Source organism: Triturus cristatus, chromosome 3_2, assembly GCF_964204655.1.
Source record: "Triturus cristatus chromosome 3_2, aTriCri1.1, whole genome shotgun sequence".
In the NCBI taxonomy this organism is placed as follows: Eukaryota; Metazoa; Chordata; class Amphibia; order Caudata; family Salamandridae; genus Triturus; species Triturus cristatus.
The window spans coordinates 894,278,496-894,304,244 of NC_140584.1; the positions used below are offsets into that span (position 1 = coordinate 894,278,496).

The 25,749-nt window shown below is 43.5% G+C and overlaps 1 protein-coding gene across 1 annotated transcript in view; it reads right to left on the minus strand.

Moving 5' to 3' along the window:
• The window catches only part of CTNS (cystinosin, lysosomal cystine transporter), a 205,058-nt gene that overhangs the window by 32,684 nt on the left and 146,625 nt on the right, over positions 1–25,749 (minus strand). Inside the window, exons 7-8 of the mRNA XM_085649318.1 lie at positions 16,051–16,150; positions 15,838–15,957 (exon numbers count right to left, since the gene is read on the minus strand). Coding sequence (XP_085505444.1) covers positions 15,838–15,957; positions 16,051–16,150 — 220 coding nt within the window. The remainder of the gene's footprint in view (positions 1–15,837; positions 15,958–16,050; positions 16,151–25,749) is intronic.

Genomic DNA, 25,749 nt, shown 5'->3' on the forward strand with positions numbered 1-25,749 from the left:
TGGTGTCAGTGCTCAAGTACAGAACCTGTACAGATTACCTGCCAGAAATAATCTGCAGCCTGGGGGCTACCTTTGTTACTTTCGATAATCTCGAAAAATAGAAATAGTGTTTTAGCTTTTGTATGTTCTATGCGTGTTGTGTGCGATTGTATCATTCTATGGCTGTTGCTTTTTACCAAAAAAAGATAACGTTACTTACCCAGTAAGCATCTGTTCTTGGCATGTAGAGCTGTAGATTCACATGCTTTGCATACTCCTGCCATCTAGTGTTGGGTTTGTATGTTTTTCTTCGAAGAAGTCTTTCCAGTCACGAGGTAGGTTACTCCTCCTTTTGGTGATAGTGTGCATGGGCTTCAACCCCATTGTTATATTGTTTTCCCGCAGAGGGTGGGAAGGAGTTAGTAAGCGTAGAATAGAGATATCCATGCACATGTATGTAAGGTAAGAAAATTACAACAGGTATAGGTACCCGGGGAGGCAGGTGGGTGCATGTGAATCAACAGCTCTACATGCCAAGAAATGATGCTTACCGGGTAAGTAACATTATCTGTTCGAGGCATGTGAGCTGTAGATCACTTGCTTTGCATAGACTATACAGCAGTAAACTCCCAAAGCGGTGGCTAACCTGTAGCTATTGTAGTTGTTTGAAAAAGTGTTTTAAGTACTGCCTGGCCTTCATTAACTTGTTACCCCCGCTAACACATCTACACAATAGTGCTTGATGAATGTGTGCGGTGTAGACCACGTTGCTGCCTTACAGATGTCAGCTAGGGAAATATTCCCTAAGAAGGCCAAAGTAGCCCCTATTTTGCGGGTGGAATGCTCAAGGTTCTTTTCACTTTCACATAACATGTCTGGATATATTTCACGATCCATCTTGCAATGCCTGATTTAGATATGGGATTGCCTTTGTGTGGTGGCAAGAAAAAAGCTGTTTTGTCTTACGAAAATCTTTTTTCCTTCCACATAATATAGTCGCGCTCTTCTAACATCTAGTGTGTGTAGAGCTCGTTCTGCTACAGATTCAGGTTGAGGAGAGAACACGGGTAACTCAACAAATTGGTTGATATGAAAAGCAGAAACCACTTTAGGAAGAAATTTGGGATTGGTTCAAAGAACCACTTTGTCCTTGTGAAATTAAAAGTAAGGCTCTTGTATAGTTAGTACCTGGAGTTCACCAACTCGCCTTAGGGAAGTGATTGCAATAAGAAAAGCAACCTTCCACGAGAGCAATTGCAAGTGACACCTGTGCATTGGTTCAAAAGGTGGACCCATTAGCCCAGTAAGGACTATGTTTAAGTTCCATACTGGTGCAGGTGGTACTCTTCGTGGCATAACTCTTTTTAGTCCTTCCATAAAGGCTTTAATCACTGGTACCCTGAATAGAGATTAGTGTGGTCTGTTTTGTAAGTATGCAGCAATTGCTACTAGATGCAATCAAATGGATGTATAGGCTAGTCCAGATTGCTGTAACTTTAAGAGATAACAGATGATCTTTTTCACTGAAACATCAAGGAGATTGATATTGGTATTGTTACAATAGATAACAAGTCGTCTCCATTTTGCTGCATAACAGTAGGTTTTCGAGCCTCTTTTAGGATATTCATACAGTCTGGTGGTAATTGTAAATAACTAAACTCTATGACTTCAGGAGCCAAATCAGTAGGTTGAGTTCTTTGGGATTTGGATGCCTGATTTCTCAATGGCTCTGAGTGAGGAGACTGGTTTTGAGATACAGCTTTGGTGTGGAACTACTGAGAGCTTCAGCAGGGTGGTGAACCAATGTTGACGTGCCCATGTGGAAGATATGAGAATCAGTTTGAGGGATGTTTGTCTGAGCTTCCAAACTGCCAACAGAATGAGTGAGAAAGGCGGAAAAGCATAGGCAAACATCCCTGACCAGTTCATACATAGGGCATTGCTTTTGGAGAGCGGATGTGGGAACCTGGCGGCAAAGCTTGGGCGTTTTGAGCTGTGGCGAGCAGGTCTATGTGAGGAAATCCACATTCCTGAAAATAGGGGAGAAGAATCTGAGGATGAAGTTCCCACTTGTGGATTTGCTGTCTATGTCTGCTGAGAAGGTCTGCAATCGGATTGTTTACTCCTGGAAGATGTTCTGCCAGGAGATACATTTTGTGATGTATAACCCATTTCCAAATGGTTTGTGCTTGGCATGACAGTTGGAGAGTGTGTGTCCCGCCCTGTTTCTGTATGTAGTACATAGCGGTCATGTTGTCTGTGCGGACTAGGACAGCTTTGCCTATTAGGTGAGTTTGAAAAGCTCTGAGCGCTAGAAACACTGCTAGTAGCTCTAGGTGATTTATATGGAGACTTTTGTACGTAGGCTCCATAATCCTTGGATTGTGCTGCTTTGTAGGTGAGCACCCCAACCAGTGAGCAATGCATCTGCTGTTAGCACTGTCTGTGGAACAGGGTTGATGAAGGGCCACACTTTGGATACATTTTGTGGCTTCCACCACTGCAGAGAGCGATGGGTGCCGCCATCTACCAACACTAGATCGGTTAACTGACCCTGCGACTGGTTCCACTGACTTGCTAAGCATTCTTGAAGGGGACACATGTGAAGTCTTGCGCGGGGAATAATTACGATGCAAGACGCCATCATCCCTAGCGGCTGCATGAATACTCTTGCTGGCAATGATTGGTTGGGCTGAAACGGAGTGAGAAGGGACTGAATACTGTGAATTCTGGCCTTATTGGGAGAGACTAGAGCTTTTTTGAGCGGTTATCATGGCTCCCAGATAGGTCTGTGTGTTGGATGGCTGTAGATGAGACTTCTATGCATTCGCTGTAAACCCTAGTTGGTGAAGTATGGGAAAAGTGGTTTGAGTGTGTTGGAGACACATTTGGTAAGTGCTGGCTTTGATGAGCCAGTCGTCCAGGTATGGGAAGACGTGGATGTGCTGTCTTCTTAGATGGGCTGCACCTACTGCCAAGCATTTGGTTACTACCCTGGGGGCTGGCAACTCCTAACAGTAGTACTTTGAATTGGTAATGATGAACCCCGCTATCATGAACCTGAGGTGTTTGCGATGAGCGAGATGAATTGGAATGTGGAAATATGCCTCCTTTAAATCTAGAGTAGACATCAAGTTGCCCTGCTATAGAAGTGGGAGCAGTTGTTGAAGTGTCACCATGTGGAAATCCTCGGATAGTATGTTGAGGTTTAGTGCTCCGAGGTCTAGAATAGGTCTTAAAGGAGCCATAATTTTTGGGAACTTGAAAATACAGGGAGTTCACGCCTGACCCTTGATATTGTAACAGTACAGGCTCTATGGCTCCTTTGGACAAGAGAGATTGAACCTCTTGTTGGAGTAGGTGTAAATGTTCTGGTGACATTTTGTGAGTGTGTGGTGGAATGTTTGGAGGATTGTTAGTAAGCTCCAGGCAATAACCATGTCGGATAATTCCTAACACCCATTTGTCTGTGGTAATAGATTGGCAAATGGGAAGGAATTGTGGAAGACATCCCCCAAAAGGTGTTAAATGATCCGGGAGAAGTGTAGGCAAGTTACTGCTTGTTGGGGGGAGGGAGAATTACATGGTGTGGAACCTTTGTCTCGACCTTTGCTGTTGTTACCTCTGTATCCTCCTCTAAGGAAGCCTCTTGTAGAGGAAGATTGATTGTTGTCTTTGTACGAGGCGGCAGTATATTCTGTGGACATGGTTTTCGACCCTCCACGGTAGAAAGAGCTACGAAAGGAGCCACGATTAGAAGGAGACTGCAGAGCTCCCATAGACTTGGCTACTTCTGTATCTCTTTTCATTTTTTCCAATGACTTCCTTGTCAAATGGAGTATTTAAAATAGACTGCTGGACTTCAGGTTTCAAACCAGAAATCCCCAACCATGCATGCCTCTTAATAACACACTAGTGTTAATCTCTCTAGCTGCGGTGTCTGCAGCATCAAAAGCGCATCTAATTGACGAATTGGAGATGAGCTTCCCTTCCTGGACTAAATCTTGAGCTTTTGCTTTGTGCTCATGCGGATGCTATTGGAGCAATTGCTCCATTTCATCTCAGTGTGGCCTATTATACCTGGCTAGCAGGGTCTGGGTGTTGGCAATGCACCAATGATTTGCTGATTGGGTGGCTATCTTCTATCAGAGGCATCTAATAGTTTTAACTCTTTGTCTGGAGGGTGAGCATCCCCTGTAGTTTGTGAATTGACTCGTTTATGGGCATTAGAGACAACCAAAGAGTCTAGTGGTAATTGCCCTTTGATAAAGACTGGATCAGAGGGAGCAGGCTTATATTTTTTATCTATTCTGGGAAAGAGAATATGAGCACGCACAGGGTCTTTACCAACATCATCTGCATGTCTCATCATACCTTTGAGCATAGGTAGAGTCCGGCTAGCCCTTTGTGTGCTACTGAGTGTTTCAAATAAGAAATCTTTCTCTAGAGATTCCTTGTGTAACTGTACTCCATGATATTCTGCAGCTCTAGCAAGTAATTCTAGATATTCTACATTGTCGTCAGGAGGGGAAGGCTTTGTGGGGCAAAAATCTGGGTCATTATCTGTGGATGAATCAGTGTTGTAATCCTTCCAGGTACCTATTGGTAAAATATTGTCCCCCCTGTCTCCATCATCATCATCATGTGTGGTGGTGGTGAAGAGCTAGTTGGTGTAACGAGTAAATGTTCCAAAGGTGGAGAACGTAGTGGAGGAGGATGAGGAGAGGGGTTGGTACATACATTCTTTCTCTTCAAAGGAATATGATAAAGCGTGTCCTCGGACTCAGGTTTATGTTTCCGAGGCAATTTAGTAAGGGCACATCCTGTATCTGGATTTATATAAAGTTCCTTTTGTTTTGGGTCCGATTTGGGTTTTGGGTCGTCCAAAATCAGATCCTGCAGCTTCGGAGGAGCATTTCTTTTTGGTTTAGGCACCCAAGATTTCGGTGCCGGGGTGGAAGTTTTCAATTACAAAGCAGTCTTTGCTTTCGGTGTCAAGGGTTTCGGCTCCTAAGCAGTTTTTGGCTTCGAGCCTGAAGGTTTCGGCTCAGTGCCAGACATTGGCCGACTCGATCCTGGGCCGGACGATGTAGCGACGTGTTTCGGTGCCGAGCCGGAGGGCAGTGCATCAGAAACATCTTCTCGGTGCCGACCGTGGCCCGAAGGCGGGGGTGGACCCGAAGCCTTTTGTATGGGCTGGTTTGGAATTTGGGGCAAGGGGCGTTCGGTACTCACATGACGTTGACCTTGTGGCAAGTCTTCTTTCCTCTCAGAGTCCGAATCCGGAATAGATGCAAGTTCCTCTTGTTCTTCCTCGGCCCTTTGCAAGTCGAATTCGTGCTCGGATCCTTCACCTTAGATGTTCGGCATGTATTCGACGTTTTGACTCGTTTCGTGCTTCGAGCCCAATGATCACTTTTTCTTCGATCAAAACAATCTGCACATGTCGCTGTCCTGTTCGTTGTGCTCTGGAGACAAGCACAAGTTGCACACTTCGTGCGAGTCTGTGCGCAGATACTTGGCGACAGAATTTGAATGGTGTCCGTTCCATCAACTGGGAGGTGGCCTGATGCGTTAGGCTGGACAGCCTTCTCGAAGTTTTTGATTGAAATAGAGGTTTTCCTCGACTGATACAATATGCGGAGAAGATGGATAAATGTTCGAAACAATACCGAGGCAGGTAGAATGGATTGTGCTCTGAGGGAAACACGAAGAATAGTTTTGAACCGGAGCGCAGCAATACACGTCCGAACCCGTTGGCAGAAAAAAACAATCTAACAATGGAGTCGATGCCCATGCACACTATCACCAAAAGGAGGAGTCACCTACTTTGTGAGTAGAAAGACTTCTTCGAAGAAAAACAACTTGCAAACATTTGGACCCAACGCTAGATGGCAGGAGTATGCAAAGCATGTGATCTACAGCTCACATGCCTCGAACATGGATTTAACGGATTAAAAAAAGGTAAGAAAGTTGAATTGAAAGTAGTTGTAAATGCATGCAATTCACTGCCTCTGGAAGACCCACCAACTTGACGGTAAGGCCCCCAGCTGTTGAGCAGTTGCTGCCTACCTGTTGCTGTTCATGGCTAAGGATAACTCCTAGCAGTAATGGGTTGAGTGCTGCAACTCGGCCACCATCATTTCACTCAGTATACAGGTATAGCTAACACTACATGAATGCCTACTGCACATACCGACCTTTAAGGCAGGCCTTCCAGGTACAGGAAAATCATATTGTACACCACGACAACTAAGCTTAAACTGACCTGCGGTGGGTCAGGCAGCCTCAGCTGCACCTTTGGAGAAGTGAGGAAACTTTACCTGCTTTCATGAGGAATGATATTTCCTTAATTTGTAGGGACCCGTTTAATGAATACCTACACAATACCTCAGAGAAACATGAATACTACAGGTGTCAGTTTCGTGCATTAATAGAGCATCGTTGACTATAATACAGGATACAGTCATGCACACATAGGATGATGGACACTGACATTATGAACATTCAACGATCCGAAAGTCAGCTAAGTGTGAAGTTAACCAACTCTGTTCAGCAGTACTACATGACACCACCAATGATGTTATAAATCACACTCATTAGTGGACGGCTAATTGTGTTATCTGTAAATGGGCGTTAGGAGATATTAAAAAGCAACCAGAGCAACAATGAGGTATCATTTTATTGGAGAGACCAAGGGGAACCCTGGGTGGTAGGACATTTGTTCGGGCACAGTGATCCCACAAAAAATGTGTGGAAAAGGTGATTTCTTTTTCAGCTGAATTTGAGATTGGCAGGGGATTATGGGTAGAAAACGTTGGGGGATCCATTCAAGCAATACCTTCCTGGACTCCCTCGGTTCTCTAGATATCAGAAATGTGTGGGTTTGGTAGGTTTCCCTAGAAGGCTTCCAAGCACGGGGCCAAAAACCCAGGTGACCCCCCCTTGCAAAAATAGTTTTTTTGATAGGTAGTTTTAATGTCTCCACAATACGTTTTGGGCCCTTGCATGTTGCGGGTACTTGGCCCACCCACACGAGTGAGGTACCATTTTTATCAGGAGACCTGGGATAACACTGGGTGGTAGAAAATTTGTGTCAGCCCGGTGATTCCACAACTTTCCCACACAGACATTTGAGAAAAATTCGATTTTTTCAGCTAAATTTGAGGTTTGCAATTTGCAGGGGATTCTTGGTAGGAAAATGTTGGGGGATCAACGCAAGCAGCACCTCCCTGGAAATGTCTGGGTTTTTTAGGTTACCCTAAATGTACGAAAACCTGTGAATAAATATACAGGTGATCACTTATCTATCACAAAAAATGACCTGGTTTTTCGAAGGGGTCACCTGCACTTTTGGTCCCGCGCTCAGTAGCTATCTAGGAAAACCTACCAAACCCAGAGATTTCCGAAAACTAGACACCCAGGGGAGTCAGGAACAGTGCTTAATTTGAGCTGGTGGTTTCCGGTGCTCGGCACCAGCACTTAATTGTTAGCACCGGCTCTAGTGACAGTCCAACACAAGGTGGCGTAGTCTGAGATGTGCAAACAACCGTGTTTATTAAGTTAAATGGCACTGTAAAAGAATAATACCAGCCTCTCATGCCGTTATTGTAGCTGTGCGTGTCCTGAAATAGTTTGAATTTTTCACTTCTATGAGTGCGATGGTGAAGTGGTATGTTGATACTGTCATTGGCAGCGCTGGCAAGAGTAATGCTTGGTGCAGGCTGCAGTGGCCTTCTAAGGAGGGCCGGGCACTTCATTTTTTACTAATTAAGCACTGTCCAGGAAGGTGTGACTTGCGTGAATCTCCTAACATTTTCCTACCCCAAATCCCCTGTAAACTTTGAATTTAGCTGAAAAACAAATCACATTTTCCTCCCTTTTCTGTGTGGGAAAGTTGTGGGATCTCAGGGCCGCCACAAATTTCCTACCACCCAGTGTTACCCAAGTTCTCCCGATAAAAATGGTACCTCACTTGTGTGGGTAGGCATAGTGGCCGCAACAGGAAATATCCCAAATCGTACTTTGGAGACTTCAAAATTACCTATCATAAAACGACCTGGTTTTGCATGGGGGGGGGCGTCGCCTGGGTATTTGGCCCCGGGCTTGGAGGCCATCTAGGGGAACCTACCAAACCTAGACATATCAGAAAACTAGAGACCAGGAGTGTCCAGGGAGGTATGACTTGCATGGAACCCCCAACGTGTTCCTACCCAGAATGCCCTGCAAACCTCAAGTTTAGCAGAAAACATCAAATTTTTCTCAAAGTTGTGCGATTACCAGGCTGACACAAGTTTCCTACCACCCAGTGTTCCCCAACGTTGGCACAAATGGCTATTTTTTCCCAACTCATTTTCAATATTTCTTAATTTCAACTGTTAGTTTCTATGAAACACCTTGAAGGATCTACACAAATGACCGCTTGCTGAATTTAGAGTTTTGTCTACTTTTCAGAAATGTATAGCTCTCCGGGATCAATTGTTGCTTTCATACCCATTTCTACCACTAACTAGAAGGAGTTTGAAAGCACAAAAAGTAGCAAAAATAAAATGCCAAAACTGTGTGAAAAATGTTGGTTTTCTGACAAAAGTCTGCCTGTCCCTGAAAGCTGGAAAGATGGTGATTTCAGCACCACAAACCCTTTGGTGATAATGATTGCAGGGAAGAAAATAGATGTTTTCTTCTGCAGCACTTTTTCCCAAAAAAGAAAAAAGGCTACTTTCTGGGTCCCCTTCAGTGGAATCCACAAACCCTGGGTACCATTAAAATCCCCATGATGCTGAAAGAAAAGGACACAAATTTGGCGTGGATAACTTGTGGACAAAAGTTACAGAACTACCCCAAATAGCAAAAAATACAAAAGGCTTAGCACAGAGGAGGAAAAGACCTAGCAGCGAAAGAGTTAAGTTGCAAAGTCCCTTCTTTTCCTCCAGATGAATAAATTACTTACCTTCAGTAACTATCTTTCAGGTGGACACTCTAAACGCAGATTATTCAATTTGTGAGTAAACCCCAGGAGTCAGACTAGATCTAGAAACTTTTAGAGCAGTTCTCCTATGCTCCACTGGGTGGTGTCGTTTCACTCCAGAAGCGAGGACGGGAGGCACATATAAGTGCCACACATGCTTGCTGACGTCAGTTGATTTCTAGGCTGTCTGTTCCCTAAAGCCCAGCCAACGCGTTTTGTCGAACAGGACTTCATCAGGGTTGGAAATGTTCCTCAAAGTAGCAAATAAAGTATCCTCATGTACACAGATTGACTGCTCAGGATTTGAACCTTGGAAACTGACAAGGCAGATCACCCCAAAAGGTACCATACCTTATAATCCTTTGGAACAAGAACATTTTGGGGATACTTCTGACCCTTAATTTCCACCACACGAGGAAACATTATTTAGTCCTTTGATGAACATATCCAACATTGATGAAGTCCTGTTGGACCAAACACGTTGGGCTGAGTGCCCCCACCTTGACATAAATGGTGCATATCTCTGATGGACTCCGAGTTCCTTGGGTGATATGATGCCGGCTGTCCAGTACAGCGAAAGTGCACCAGTTATTGGTAGGGTGATCAGCGACTATAGCACTCAACTGAGTGCTGAGTGTGCCAGAGTGTTTTTTTATTTACAATGAAGACACTGGCTCGGTGGTGCTCGCATTATGCCTATCTAGCGCTAAACCCACGCATGTGAAGCTGTAGGGGCCGATCTCACCTTTTATCTGATTTGGCCACAGGCGATAAAGCATTACATAACAGGACCACGATGGTCAGCCCAGTCCGTGTGGCACAGATCCTCCGTCTGTCTGAGATACCTGTGGGTCTCAAGCTCGCACTATGGTATGGACAAAAACCTGGAACAGCAGACCGGAGTCACACACGTGTTACTTCTCCTCTCCATCTGAATGCTCCTTAGCCCTAACGTCTGAAGCTTGGATACACCCCACTATGTTGGTGCCCCGCATGTTAACGTTTGATGTTATTATTCGGGAAATTCGGGACGCACGTGCGGCATTGAACAATGGCTGGGAGTCATCACTACAGACATTAGCCGACTTAAAGATGAGCAGCGCAACTTAGCAGAGAAGGTCAAAGCGAAAGAGATGACAAATGCCACTCTGGCACCCAGCCACGCAGAACATACTTTGCAACTTGCCCAATGGCGTTGACAGATCGTTCAGCTTCAGGAACATGCCGATCAAGCAGAGGGGAGGGTCCGTAGAAATAATGTTCGCATCGTGGGTATGCCAGATGCAGCAGAGGGTCCCCACACGACTCAACAGATTGAGAACTGGCTCCGTACCACGGTGGCCCCAACATGGTTATCGGACCTGTTTACCTTTGAGAGGGCCCACCGTATTCCCACAAAAAAAACAATATCAAGCGCGCCACCAAAACCCATTGTGGCTAAAATACTTAATTTTGAAGACCAAGACACGCCCTTGCGAGCTGCACACGAGAGGTTGCCTATTCTCATGGAGAATGTAAAGGTCTTTCTGTTTCTAGGCTCCACCTTGGCTGGGCAATACCATCATTCCTTCTTTCAAGAAGTGAAGCAAAACCTGTGCATGGCTGGCCTCACTTATGCTCTTTGTTCCTGGCCAAGCTTAAGGTAGTGCATGGACAATGGCCCCCACAGCACTAGGATGCCTGGCTTCACCTTGGGGGTGCCCAGGAGTGGACATCTCACAGGAAAGCCAGGAAGGGTTCCACAGCGGTATGCATACAGCGCTACGAGACCTCTGGGTAGAAGTGCGCTATAGAAGTACAAATACATTTACATTTACAACATGGCAACTATTTTGATTTTCCCAAATCGGTGAAGGAGTGGTTGGAACAACACGATGAGCGTGGGACGCGGCTGCCCGGAGAAACCCAGAGGGGATACCTTCTCCACAACAGGTCTTGGCAAGTCAGCTAGAAGCGATCCGATCATCGTCCACTCTCAGCACCACTACACTGCCCACCAGCTTCAATTCATCGCAAGAATATGCCTCAGATTTGGACTCCATTGGTAGTATGGTGCTGATCCCATCATTTTCCCCACAAACTGTCAATGACTTATTGAGGTAACAGTTGTGAGTACCATGTTATGTTATGTTATACAGCACTTATAGCGCGCACGGATACTCAAGAGTGTTCCGGCACAAGAGCCAACTACCGGAGACAGTAAAAAAGGCGTTAGGAAGAGCTGTACGTTAGTTAAAAAGCAAGGTCTTTAACTGCTTTTTAAACAACCTGAGATCCTAAGTGTTTCGCAGTTCATAAGGGAGGGCGTTCCAAGCTTTGGCCGCCTTGAAAGAAAGAGAGCTACCCCCTGTTCGAGCAAGATGAAAACGGGGGATAACTGCAAGGCATTGTGCTGCTGATTGCAGATGTCTTCGGGCGCATAGAAGTCAAAACGTCACCTAAGATATGGCGGCCCGGATTTGTATAGGGCACCCTGGGCAAGGGTGAGGGCCTTGAACAGAACGTGTTGCACCACAGGGAGCCAATGCAAATACCGGAAAGGTTGTTTTGTACTTTTTCTACCGGGGATGCCAAGCAGCACTCTTGCTGACGTATTTTGAATGGTTTGCAGCTTTTTCAGCTGGATTTCCAGGAAGGCCAATATATAATGCCTTTGTCGTAATCAATACGTGACAAAATGAGGGCACGAGTCCCCATTTCCTTCGCCGATCTGGGCAGCAGTGGCAGGAATTTTCTAAGTGATTTCAGTGTGCCAAAGCACACACAACCAGTCCCACCATGTGGGAATGGTTCATTTTCTCTACAGGTAAAGGGTTGTGAAAGCATGCATGCAAGCATATGAGACTTCTTCATACTGGATACAGTGTATATATATATTATGGAACACTCTGCAGGTAAGATAGTCTCAGTCTGATTGCTCCAGTACCTAGACTTAATCGTATTAGAGATCCTTATCGTTACTCCTCATGATGTGAAGTTTATTGGCAATGCTATCCACTGAGGTTCTGGGTCCGGGTGGGCCGAGATTTTTAGCAAGCTCCTACTATACAGACCAAAACAAATGACTGGCAAGGTTGGACTTGATCACCCCAAATGCATAGGCACATTTCGTTTTAGTTAAAATATTGTTTTTTTTTTATACAGTTTGGTTGTATATCGAAACATCGCTGGACCGAGTACAGCGTGGAAAATGTTAATCTTGTTTCATACAGTCACCTATATTACGTGTCTTGGGTACTGTGATGTGTGTTATGTAGGACATACCTCAAGATTTAGTATATACGAACAATGACTACTATATTAAGTTCATAAAGCATTGTTAATTGTAACACATAGGGTCTGGACACAGTCTATAAATGGCAAAGGATACTAGCCCAGTTGCACAGAAGACGTGCACAGATTGTTTAGTTACCGAAAACTCATCTTACGGCTTCTGAACCTCAGAGGCTGCGTAAGGTTGATGGGTCAATTGTTTCTTATGTCCTCTTCCTCCTTTGAACATACAGCCGCAATATGGCTCAAAGCTGGTGTGCATTTTGCATTACAGGACACTCAGATTGACACAAAGGGTCGATATGTGCTGGTGATAGAGACCCTGAATGGAGCACCAATTGCATTAGGATGAATATATGGGCCTAATACAGATCAAGACATGTACTGGTCCCACCTGTCGACCGACTGGATACACTAACTGTGGATCTTGGGAGGTGACTTAATGAGATACTGTAGATAGCTCTAGATCGCTCACACCCGCTTCAACTGGTACAGGTCCAATACGACAGGCTAAGACCATGCAACTATGGGTGGAGGGCTGTAACCTTTTGGATTCATGGTGCATTTGAAATATGGAAGTGAGGGAATATTCAATTTATTCTTATTCCCACACACTACACTTCCACCTAGATAGGTTCTTGTGTTCCCACCTTCAATCCAGCATTACCCATGCCACATACTTAGCTAAAACATTCTCTGACCACAATACCTTAGAAATAACATTGACTTCGGGCTGGGTGCCTGCACCAATCCAGACCTAGCATATGCAACCTTGTTACTGGAGGATATGGTTTTCAGAGAAACGTTTGCCACTACAACAGACACTTACTTTGCTGAAAATTCTAATACGGCCTCTTCTCCACTGGTGGAGTGGGAGGCTTTCAAGGTGGTAATAAGGGGAATCTCAATAAACACTTTGGTGGATGCACGTACAAAGGTTTTCCACGAGCTAACGGAGGTGGAGAACAGTATGGCCTCCTTGGAGCAGGCAGCGGCCATGCACAGGGAGGCTACAACACAATTACAAACAGCTAGAGTCACACACACAGAATTCCTTGAGCATCTCCCACTAAAAGACCATAGGGTATACGTTCAGAAAACACACAGAGAAACGGACAAGTCAGGAACTCTGCTGGCCCGTCTGATCCAGCCGGACCAATCACCCACTCCTATCCTATCAATCAACACACCTAACCGGGGCTCTGTAGTGACACAACTGGAGATTAATACAGCATTCCGTGACTTTTATACCGCCCAACACACCTTTTCCCCACCCCCGAATCCCGCTAGTATAGCTACATTCCTCAACCGGACGTTATTGACTAGGGGGCCTGCAACTTATCAGGAGGCCCTCAACGCCCCAATCACAGCAGGCGAAATACGAGGGGCATCAAAGAGCTGGCCTAGAACAAGAAAGTGGGCACAGACAAGCTTTCATTAGAATTCTATTTTCAAGGCTCAAGTCACAGGGCAGAGGCACTGCCTGAAATATTGAGTGCATTACCCCAAGCAGTGGTTTTGGAGAGGCATTAGATGGATCCATTGGCATATCTATCAGTGAGGTCTATTTTGCCGTGAACAGGTCGGTATAACATATTGTGGTGACAAGCTGGCGAGAGAAGTAATAGGTAGGAAGAATGCTATTGTGGGTATATCTGTGGATTGTGGATGTGACTGATATGCTCAGTCTAATGGGTTCTGTCCACAACTAAATAGTAAAAAGAAGGAGACAGACAACTCTACATTCAAGGCCTGAAACTCGAGAACACCTTATATCCAATGCTGGTAACAGAACGCAAAGGTCTACATTTCTGAAAACTACTGGACTATTTAGGCAAGCATTATATTAAATACATTTAATCGACAGCCCATGGAGCCAGAAAAAGAAGCAACATAACCATTTCCATTTGTTCAAAAATAACTACACAACAACATATCAGCTCAGACATGATAACATCAACACCCATGCAGCACAGATAGTCACAACTGAGAAGCAGATGATAGCGTGTCCAACTCTGCCTGATTAGGCTGCTACACAACAAAGTAGTGTCACATGTGGCTGTATGTGACTGAAGAATGTGGAACGGAGGACCCGTTACAGCTAACTAAACTTAACAGGATCACTCACCCACTCTCCTCACCCTTCTTTCTAATAGCATCCCTAAATTCCCATTTTAATGCTTGGCGCACCAGTGAACTGGTAGTAACTGAAGCAAATGTAACACAGCTTTTAAGCAAATGCTGTGTAAACTCACAAGTACCAGGAAGGCCACAAACCATTACTCTAAATGAGGCAACATAAATAAATAAACAGATAAGTGTAGGCATAAGCTCCATAGGTGGGCATGGCAAATTGTTAGAATGAGTGAAAATGGTCCATAAACAAACATGAACAGAAATCAGCCATTTATGGATAAACTGATCACAATTACAAGTGAATTCAACAATAGAGGATTCCACTAAGCAGTACAACGTATAAATAAAAAGTTATACAACCCTTGCATATGCCTGCAGACTTCCATGAACGCTGTTTGGACTTTTGCGTTTTTCCCAAAGAAATCTAACCGAATTTCAGTCAAATGTGAGGCCAATTAAAACATTAAAAAAATTCCTTCACAAACATGAAGGATCCCTTGAAGATAACATTTATATCTTAAAAGCCTCTCGGGTTTACTGGTTTGTACAAAACACAATTTCTTCTTAAACGGGTCTGATGCTAAAGTGTAATGTATGTATTAGTTCCTTCTAAAACGAACCACAAAAAACCACCATGAACTTAGTTTAATTTTCATAACACCAACTCACGTTATAGAATCCAATGTGCTATCATCAATAAATTGTAGAAGGGTAAGAGAGCTCTATTAAGGTAAGAGGGGCATATACAACCATGTACAGAGTGGATAACAGAGCAATGGAAACCAATTACCCAGAACAACCAAGTTTAAGATCCAGCATTTATAGTTTCAAAAAAACTAATGATAAGTCGTTTTATACAGAGATGTAAAAAGCATATGAAGAGGTCATCCACCCAAAGCATTTGCTCAATATAAATAACCTCTTCTCCATTGTCCCCTACATTCCATATAGTGCAAGCATTGTCTGTATACAAATAAAATCAAATACAAGCTTCCCTTTCTGAACAGTGTCCACTGAATCAGCAATTGATTCCCTCCTCATATATCCTCATACGAACACATAAATAATGTGGGCTGTATTTATTTGTCTCTCTACTGGCAGTGGTCTTGTTCAGTGCTATATATTGCCACTGCCCTCGGAAGTGTGGCTCACGTGATAAAACTACACAAAATGAAAGCAGAAAACAGACCATTACTGGCGCCTATCATTTAAAGGACACTTGATCAAAGTGTACAAGTCTCCTGGATGTCCTGGAAATATGTGATGCCGTCCTAAATGTTTCAACCTCTAGAAGTGCCTGGAGATTTAACTTTACAAATTGCTATTAAATGTTTTTGTCTGCAAGCAGTCTTCCTGCACATCATGAAAAAGTAATCTGAGGTGCCAAAATGTTAAACACTGCGAGAACTAAAGGACCAGTTTCTCCTAGAAGAGCCAAACAGTAAATAGATAAATAACATACTTGATAGGAGAACACCTACCTCATAAATACAGCACTGGAAGATGACCACAAGTGTCAGCACCACGGCATGGAGGCTGAAGAAGACATCGTTTGCATCCACCGGGATTACACCATTGGGATAGATTAGAATAAACTGCTCCTGTACAAAGTAAAGATGGCTCTATTAGTCTGATGCTCTGTCTACACACAAAAAAAAACAACTTGGGCAAAAATGAGATGTGATTGTTCCTACCTTGACGAACGCCACCCAATACAGTCCAACGTTGAAGACACTGTACGCTATGAAACCCGTCATGTTTAATGCCAGGTAATCAAAACTGAGACCAACAACACTGCAAAAACAGGAGGAGTAAAATGTGTTGAAGGCACTTGCAGAGCTAAGTTTACGAGTCTTAATGCTGGCAGTACATTCAACGCCTCTAAAAATAAAGCATCAAAACACCACAATAATGTCTAGCCAGAAGGGTTTACAAAATATTATGATAGAATGGTGATAACTACTCCGCATGTCGATTTGCTCTTCTTGGGTGTTCCAAAAGGGGGGAAACAGTTATGTGGAACCTGTCACCATCCAGAAACTCTTCTTGGCTGGCTTTCAGTGCAAGTTCCAGCAGATTCTTGCAAGAATATACCAATTGTTATGAAAGAACATTTAGCAGTAAAGAAAGGAAACTAAAGGTTTCACAAAAATGACATAATATTACATTTTAGTTACCAGTAGAGGTCAGCAGGGGTTCAAACAAAACCAAAGAGTATAATGGCAGAAAGATTCAGTCAAAAATCGCTAATATTGAATGACAACAAGATCGGAATAGCCCAAGACTATACTAAAGAGGTGGTTTTCTGGAGGAAAGCTTCTTAGCCCTCCGGATTTCACTTGTTGCTCTGAATATCAGCTTCTCCTTCATCGACCCAGACAGATTCAAAATCATCATAGAAAACGTTTAGTTTTGCTGAACCCACTGAACTTGAATCTTATATCCAAAACCAGCAATAACAAGACCTGTCCTCCCGATTCATCATCCGATCTGGTCGTGTGCTAGGATCACTTGATTGTTCTGAAACACTCTTCACTCAGTCAGATAAGACTCAGCCTCTACATCATTCTCCCCACACTCTCTTGATGTATTGTTTTTGTAAATGAGGTATCTTATTGAGGTATCTGATATTGTTAAGGTGCTTACTTCTCAATTTGCTGGTGTTTTTTAATATGTACATTTTATATGCTAAACATAAAACCAATAACTTACAGCCTACATACACACAGCCCTAAGTCTTCAAGACTTATATGTAATCACATCAACTCATTCCATTTTTCCTAACACACACACACCAAGAAACCATAATGTTGCCATTCACTCTCAAATCTCTTGGAGCAGGACATGCCTTTGCTTACTCCCACTCCCTCGCATGACAAACACAATATTACAGCTGGAAGCTATCGATCAACTACACCAACATACAATACAGCCTCAAGCGACTTCACCGTCCTTTTTACATTCTCTGTTAATGTTAATGTTAGGGGGTACTTGTAAAGCGCAAACAATCATCCCAGATAGGATATCACGGCGCTATAGTTGCAGTAAAAAGTGAGTAGGTAGTGAGGGGAGAGTGCAAGATGGTTAAGTTTTAGTCGGGTTTAGGAAAGAGAAACGTTTTTAGCTGCTTCCTGAAGGACAGGTAATTAGTTATTAATCTAAGGTTCACTGGTAGATTGTTCCAACTGTTTGCCGCCAGGTGGGAGAAGGCTCGCCCCCCCATCTTTGCAGTTTTCACGCGTGTGGTTCTGGCACTAGCAGTAGTTTGGGAGCGTAGATTTCTGGATGGGGTATAGAGTGTAACTTTGTTTTTTAGAATGCATGGGCCTGTATTATGCAGTGTTTTATGTGTTATGCACAGTAGCTTAAAAATAGCTCTTTGTCTCATCGGCAGCCAGTGCAAATCTCTCATACAGCTCTTGGCTGAGTCGTATTTTCTTTTGTTACATATTGCCTTGGCTGCGGCATTTTGTACGGTTTGTAGTTTAGAGAAGAGATAGTCACTCATTCCAACAAACAGAGAGTTTCCGTAGTCCAGCCTGCTCATTAGTAGAGATTGGACCAAGATCTTTCTGCATTCCATTGGTATCCATGGAAAGACTCTTCTAAGCATTTTCAGTAATGCGAAGCCTTTACCACATATTGTGGATACGTGGGTTTTCATGCTTAAAATGGTGTCCAATGACACCCCTAGATTCTTGGCCGTTGTAGTCGGGTCCGGGGGGGTGCCTAATGTTGTGGGCCACCAGCTGTTGTCCCATAGCTGGGAATGTCTGCCGCAAAGCATTATTTCAGATTTGTCTTCATTAAGTTTAAGACAGTGACTATGCATCCAAGTGGCTAATTCTGTAAGGCAGTTGAGTAATCTGTCTTTGGGGTCATTCTCCTCGTCTAGTGAAATCGTCAGTTGGGTGTCGTCTGCATAAGAGCAGATCCCGACGCCCCATTTTCGTCCTATTTTGGCCAGTGAGGACACAAATATATTGAACAGAGTCGGGCTCAATGAAGCCCCCTGTGGGACTCCATACTTGATGTTCCGGGGAGGAGATAGGAAATCACCCATCTGTACTGATTGTGTCCTATCCTGGATGAAGGACTGTAGCCACCCTAGGGCTTTTTCCCGAATTCCCTTTGCTGCAAGGATTTCCAGTAGACGATTGTGGGGTACGGTATCGAATGCCGCCGAGAGGTCCAATAGTATCAGGGCAACAGTTTTCCCCTGATCTACCTTGATTCTGAGGTTGTCCATTACTGCTAGGAGGGTTGTCTCTGTACTGTTATTCGTTCGGAACCCTGTTTGAGATATGTCCAATAAATCATTGGTTTCCAGGAAATTGGACAACTGTCTGTTGACTAGTTTTTCCAGCACTTTGGATAAATAGGGTAGTTGAGATATAGGCCGGTAGTTAGCCGGGTTGTTAACATCAGTGCCCACTTTTTTTAGTAGAGGGGTCACTATGGCATTTTTCCAGGTTTTGGGAAATTCTGCGGAATTAAGAGAGGAGTTCAAAGCTTTTGTAACAGCCGGACATATTATCGGGGTTAATTGTGAAAAAATGAAGTGAGGGCATGGGTCTGAAGAGGAGCCTGATTTTACTTCTAGCATGACTTTGCTCACTTCTTCCTCTGAGAAGCGACCGAACTTGAGACAGTTCGCCTGCGTGGGGGGTGGCCCCTGAGGTTCTATGTGTTTCAGCTCGGTGCTGGAGAATGAAGTATAGATTGTGTCTATTTTGTCACAGAAATAATCATTGATTTTATTGCAATTTTCTTGAGAAGGAGGGAGGTTTGTTGAAAGACTCGTAGGACTGCATAGTTCTCTGATTATTTTAAAAAGTTCTTTCGAGGAGTTTTTGTTTTCTGTTATTCTATGCGAAAAGTATTCCTTCTTTGCTTTCCTAATAGCTTTATTGTAAAGTGTGTGTTCTTTTTTGTAGATGGCTCTAGTTTCATCGGTTTTATTGAGTCTCCATTTATGTTCGTATAGTGTGCATTTCCTTTTCATTATCTTTAGTTCTGGTCCGTACCATTTCTCAGATCTAGTGGATCTGTTTTTGTGTTGGGATTGTGTGACAGAACAGTGATCTAGAGCCTTCCTAATGTTAGTCTGGAGTGACTCTATTTCATCATTCGGGTCGATGATGGCTCTGTTTATGTGTGAAAAATGTTGCTGAAATTTTTCAACCGAGAATCTTTTCCAGCTCTTGGTTTTGGCTGATGTCCAGGTTTGTGGCTTGGAGTTTTTAGAAAATAGTTTGATCGAAAACCCAATTAGAAAATGGTCTGTCCAGGTCATTGGTTTTATTGTATTGATTTCGATAGTTTCTATGTTAGAAAAGATTAAATCTAAAGTGTGTCCTGCTATATGTGTGGGCTGATTGATTCTCTGAGTAAGCTGTAGAATTTCCATATCCTCTAGTAGTTGTTTGGTGAGGGCATTGTTACCATTATCATGGTGTATGTTAAAGTCCCCTATCAGCAGGAAGTTTTTATTTTTAAGACCGACTGGCATGATTTGTGCAAGGAGCTGAGCACAGAAATCCATCGTGCTGCCTGGGGGATTGTAAATTATAGCTCCTCCGAATAGAATGTTGGTGTTTATGGACACCGAGAAGGCCATAGCTTCGTGACTGTTGGCCTGTGTGATTACCTCCTGTCTACAAGAGAGGGAATCTTTGAATAGTAGGGCTACCCCTCCGCCTTTGTTCTCTGTCCGATTTAAATGAAGTATTTTATACTCATTTGGGAGGGCAGTTGCAATGTCGGGGGTGCTATGATGATCAAGCCAAGTTTCTGTTATAAAGGCTAAATCAGGATTAATTTCAGTCAGGATATCCCATATTTCCATAGCATGTCTGGGTAGGGATCTGGCATTGATATAAATGCATTTAAGGATAAGATTTGGGGTATTTGTTGAAGTGGGCTCGAGCCAGCTGACACTCTCCCATCTACAATTAATGCAACAGAAGGGGCCTGTGGTATTTACAGGTCCCATTCGTGCACATAATGCTGGATTACTAGTTGTTTTATTGTTGAGGCTCTTGAGCTCATCACTAGAGTAGTAAGTGCGGTAGTTCGTTCTACCTTGGCAGGGGCTACCCATTTGTGCAGGGGATATGGCCCCTGGTCCCGGCCCGTCGCGGACGGGCGCAGACGGGCTTGCCTTTGGCGCGCCTTCGGCGCGCCGGCGGCGCGCCCGCTGCGCGCGTCCGCTGCGCGCGTCCGCTGCGCGTTGCGCTGGTCATCGGGTTTTAACTTGTTTTGCCCTACGCTGATTGGAGGGTTGGACCGGAAGTGCCGGCCCCTTCCTGTTGCACGTGACTCCCTCCACACAATCCGAAAAATCGGTGGTGGACCGGGGATTATGTGCTTCTTAAGGCGGTAAGAGTGCGGTACTGATATTTGTTTCGTTAAAATGTAGTTTTGTTAAAAGATACACAATTTTACACAATGTTAAAAGAATAAAACAATGTTAAAACTTTACGTGAATCTTACTAACGGCGATGTTGGGAGCCCTTTACCAGGCGCTCCAAAACATCCCACACCATGAGAGTCTCATATCAACATTTACCTGTCCGCACTAGCTCACTCTTTCCATGCTACTACTAAACATTTGCCCACCCCCATACCTCACCCCTCAAATACTAGGACAATATCACGTACGGCCCGCTTATCTGTATCTGACAAGACGCACCTACCCCCTCATTGATGTTTGGAGCAACACTTCTCCCTTTCCAGTAGAGTGATACGGTCTAAGCGGGTATTCACCCGTAGCTAACATTCATTCCAACCCCCAACTCCGACAACACAACAGCCATTCCTACACGTCATATAAGATGTCTTGCCTTTTCTTATTGCTCGCTCAGGGTGACCATTCATAATATTATGTGATTTTAACAGGTTTGTCTCAAGCTTTCATAACTGTTGGTTTATTGTCTTGCTGTGCATGTTATTTCATACTTTTGACAGCCATACAGGCAATGTGTGTTGTATATTACATACAATTTCAGAAACATGGTTTACTTACTTAACTTACAAAACACTGAGCACCAAACGTCTGACTTTATGCGTACTACTACAAGGTTTTTGTTTGCTTGTTCAAATAGTTTAATGGTTTCAAAGGGTTGCCTTACTCTCGATGTTGCTTGATCAATTGCCCGCAAAAGCCAGACAAATCTCCCAACTGCCAGCTACTATATGTTAAAAGAACCACTGCACAGCTCTAATTATCCTCCAGATATTGACTCCCTCCTCCAGCTGCAACATTCCTACCCCCTTCTTGCGCACTCGCTTGGTGACCACTGTCTCCATTTTCAGTGTTTAGATGGATTTTTGGAATTCGGATTTATTTACTTTTCTCTCTTCCTCTCTTATGCTTCTATCCCTCCTCATTTCCCTACATCCCTCCTCATTTCCAAACTCGCCCCCCCTTCTGGGGCTATCCTAAGTATACTAGACCGGGTCCTCCCACTCTTTGGATTGTCATATTCTGCTGAATTCTACACAACAAGCACCATGCCTAATAACACTCTTTAGATCTTATCACTTAACATAAAGGGCCTTAATCATACAGTCAAAAGAAGGAAAATAATAGAATACGGTCACAAACTGAGAGGAGACATCCTCTTGCTTCAATAGACCAGACTAGACAAGGATATCGCTCAAAACCTCCTAAACAATTGTTACTCGGATCTGACTTGCTTCCCTGATTCCGATAAGAAGAATGGTGTCATCATCATCTTTGCCAGGACCGCAGGTACAAAAGTAATCAAGAATATGAACGATACAGAAGGCTGATGGGTCATCTCACAAATCATCAAAGATAACCAGAAGCTATTTATAGTCAACATATGTACGTCAACTGCAGACTGCCCCACTTTTTGGGTTGACCTGAACAAATGGATAAATGAAATTCCAGATAGCTCAAACATTCTACTGGGTTGGGATTTTAACATACCAATGTATTTAATACTGGATAGACTATCCCCCTGTAAACTTAGATCAGGAAAATACCATACACAAATGAAAAAACTTACCACTACACAATCTTACCAACATCTAGAAGCTTTTTAACCCAACAGGTAGCGAGTTCACTTTCTACTCAAACCCTCACAATTCTCCATTGAGGTTAGACTATACACCAACCAATCAAACACTAACTCCCTCCTGTACGAACCCTAGGATCGAACCCATCATTATATCTGACCATACTAGGATCTCAGTAGATGTCACGGTATCGAACATCTAAAATCCGGATAGACTTTGGCTCATTAATGACACCTTCCTAATTGATCCCACTTGTCCAGAAAAAATAAGGTCTGCTATTGTTAATTATTTTCAAGGGAATGCCTCTCCTGATGCAACGAAAATAAAACATCCAACAAAACTCTGGAGGAACGCAAATCTAAAGTCAAACAGCTTGAGCGGGAAACAATCAGAACACCGCAGCCTCCGTCATCGCGAGCATAACCACGCATGCGTTGTTCCATCACACAACCGGCTCGAGCGCCTCCTAATTTCGAAACAATCAACAAACTCAAGAAACTACAATACCAATATAATAAACTAATAAGTGAGAGAGCGCATTGCTGGCTAAATACTTACAAAGTGAAAAAACTACGCAAATTCAACAAGGGCGGGAAATTCTATGTCAATTACCTAAAGTGAAAAGCCAGAGCTCCTCAATTACTGCTATCAGAAGCAAATTAGGTACACGTTAAACTAAAACAATAGCAAGCAGCTTTGCACAGTATTATAAAGATCTCTATAATCCAGATTGGCATTCTAACACCACAGACTGCGAAAATTACCTTAGAAACATAACTCTCCCTTCACTCAAAGTAGACGACCATATTTACCTTAATAAACCATTCGAAACGGAAATAACAGATAAGGTGATCAAAACACTAAAAACAAAGAAAGCTCCTGGACCAGATGGCTTCATAAGCCTCTTTTACAAAAGCTTTCAACCCCTAATCATGTCACACCCAAAATCTCCCTTTGACTTTTACGCCTCAAACGGCAAAACTGGCCCGGACTTCACAGAAGCAATAGTAACAGTCATTCATAAAGACAACAAAGACTCATTGAACACCAAAGATTACAGACCGGTCTCATTACTCAACATAGATTGCAAACTGAATGAAAAAAATTCTAGTCACCAGGTTACTACCATCACTAATACATCCCTCACAAATGGGCTTCATTAAAGGGAAACTGGCCTGTGATAACATCAGACTATTCGCAAATGTGTTAGAAAAAGCTCCCCTCCTCCATGCTGAAAAGGACTTTGATAAAGTCTCTTGGCCTTTTTGAAGATCAGCAGTCTGCAAATTCAACACTGGCCCCCCTTTTTGAGCAGGTGGTATTTGTAGTGTATGATAATCCCTCGGCCAAAGTAAGGGTAAACGTCTCTCTCTCTTAAAAATTCAAACTTTCTCAAGGTACTAGGCAAGGTTGCCCCATCTCCCCATCATCAAAGACATCCCTTTGGGCTCTACAACGATACTAGCGATAAGGAGAGTACTCCAACTTTCATAAGTATGAAGTGTTTGTGAAAGTCGGAGTACTTTCCGGATATTTGATATTTATTATTATCTATAGTGCTGAATCACCCCAAAGGGGTATCTTTGCACTTAGGACAGTGTGCTGCAGCCAGGCCCAGGGGACTCAGAAAAGAAAGGTCTTTAAAAGCTTCCTGAATTGAGAGAGGCTCTGACAATCACGAAGCTGGAGGGGAAATTCGTTCCATAGAGTAGGGGCAAGATGTGAAAATGCTTTGCCACCCTTGCAAGCCTTTTTAATTCTAAGGGTACAAAGAAGTAGCTTGGAGCCAAATCGTAGGGGCAGTGAGGGGGTGTACTTGGTAAGTTTGGCAGACAAGTAGGAAGGCCCCTGTCCATTTAGAATTTTATAAACAGTGCAGCCGATCTTGAATTTCACCCGCTTTCTCACAGGGAGCCAATGGAGTTTGCTAAGAAGTGGGATAGAAACCGTTCAGGGTGGGGCATTTGCTACTAGACGGGCGGCTGTGTTTTGTACAACTTGTAATTTGTTTAAGGAGGCTTCGTTGGCCGAGGCTAGCAGTGCGTTACAGTAGTACAGACGGCTTAATACTAGGGCTTGCATCAATATTGTTTTAGTGGAAGAAGGCAACAGGGGGAACACACTTCTGAGCAAGCTTAGTGTGTGGAAGCAGGTGCCAGCAGTGGTAGTGGCGTGAGCATCGAGCATGAGGTTCTAGGTATAGCTATAGTCCTCATTTAGATACTGCGTAACTTGAAGCTGGATACTGGTCGCTAATAATGAAGGCACCTTTAACAAGCAATTAGTTCATATAAGACGAGAAATATATTCATTTGATGATATTTTGAAATTTCTTTGGCCCTGACAAAGTCAATGGTAGATGTTGGATGTTTTGAAGATTGAAAATAGAGAGGAAATTCAAGACAACATTGGGTGGACAGTTGAATTTTGAACACGATTACTTATTTCTATTTGGAAATATTAGTCTTCGATTTGGAGGGGTTGAATGTCCGCTTCCAGTCCCTGGAGCACCATCTAAGGACAGTTTGCAATATTTTGATGCACAATTGTGCGCGGACTTTACCCTGCCACTTTTTGTTTCCGTAAATTTTGCTGCTAAGATAGACTGCAAATTGAGTCAAAGAATGAATAAAGTTTAGCTTTTTCTTAATCATGCCAATAAAAGGGAGTAGAGCCAAAACAACTACAGATCTTAATGCTCCTGGTATATCAAAGACCAAGGTTTCCAAAGCAAACTAACAGGAAGAAGTAGGGGTGTCAGGATTGTGACAAGGGAGATAACGATTAGTAATAAAGATTAGCAATAAGTAATCTATAATTGTTCGAACACCATGTGTTGTGAATGTCACCTCCATGATGAATGGGTGTTAATGCTTGTCAAAAGTGCCAGGCGACATGTGAATCTGGCATCTTAACTTTTTATTGGACCTGGTGTCACACTAATCTAGAATGTGTGCAGAGACCTAAGCCTGTCTCCGGTACTGCAAAGTTCAGATATTGGTTTGTGACCTCTAGGGGCGTACCAACAGGACTACTGCCCATGTCCCAGATCAAAAAAAGTGGTGAGGGTAGCGTACCAAGTTTTTTTTTAATGAAGTACAGTGTGGCCCGACACTTTCCTCCTCTCAGTGCTACAAATGATGAATTTGAGTTTTATAAAGCATATAGCCACTCCTATCTGTAGTGTCCTAGCGCTAAGAGGTAAGAAACAACTAAGGAATAGTGAACAAAGAAGAGCCTATCTAAAAAGCCAATACTTCAGATTCTTCAGAAAATGAGCATCTGATAGAGAGTGCCTCAGGTACAGTGGAAGGGAGTTCCAGTGTTCAAACACCAGAAAGCTGAAA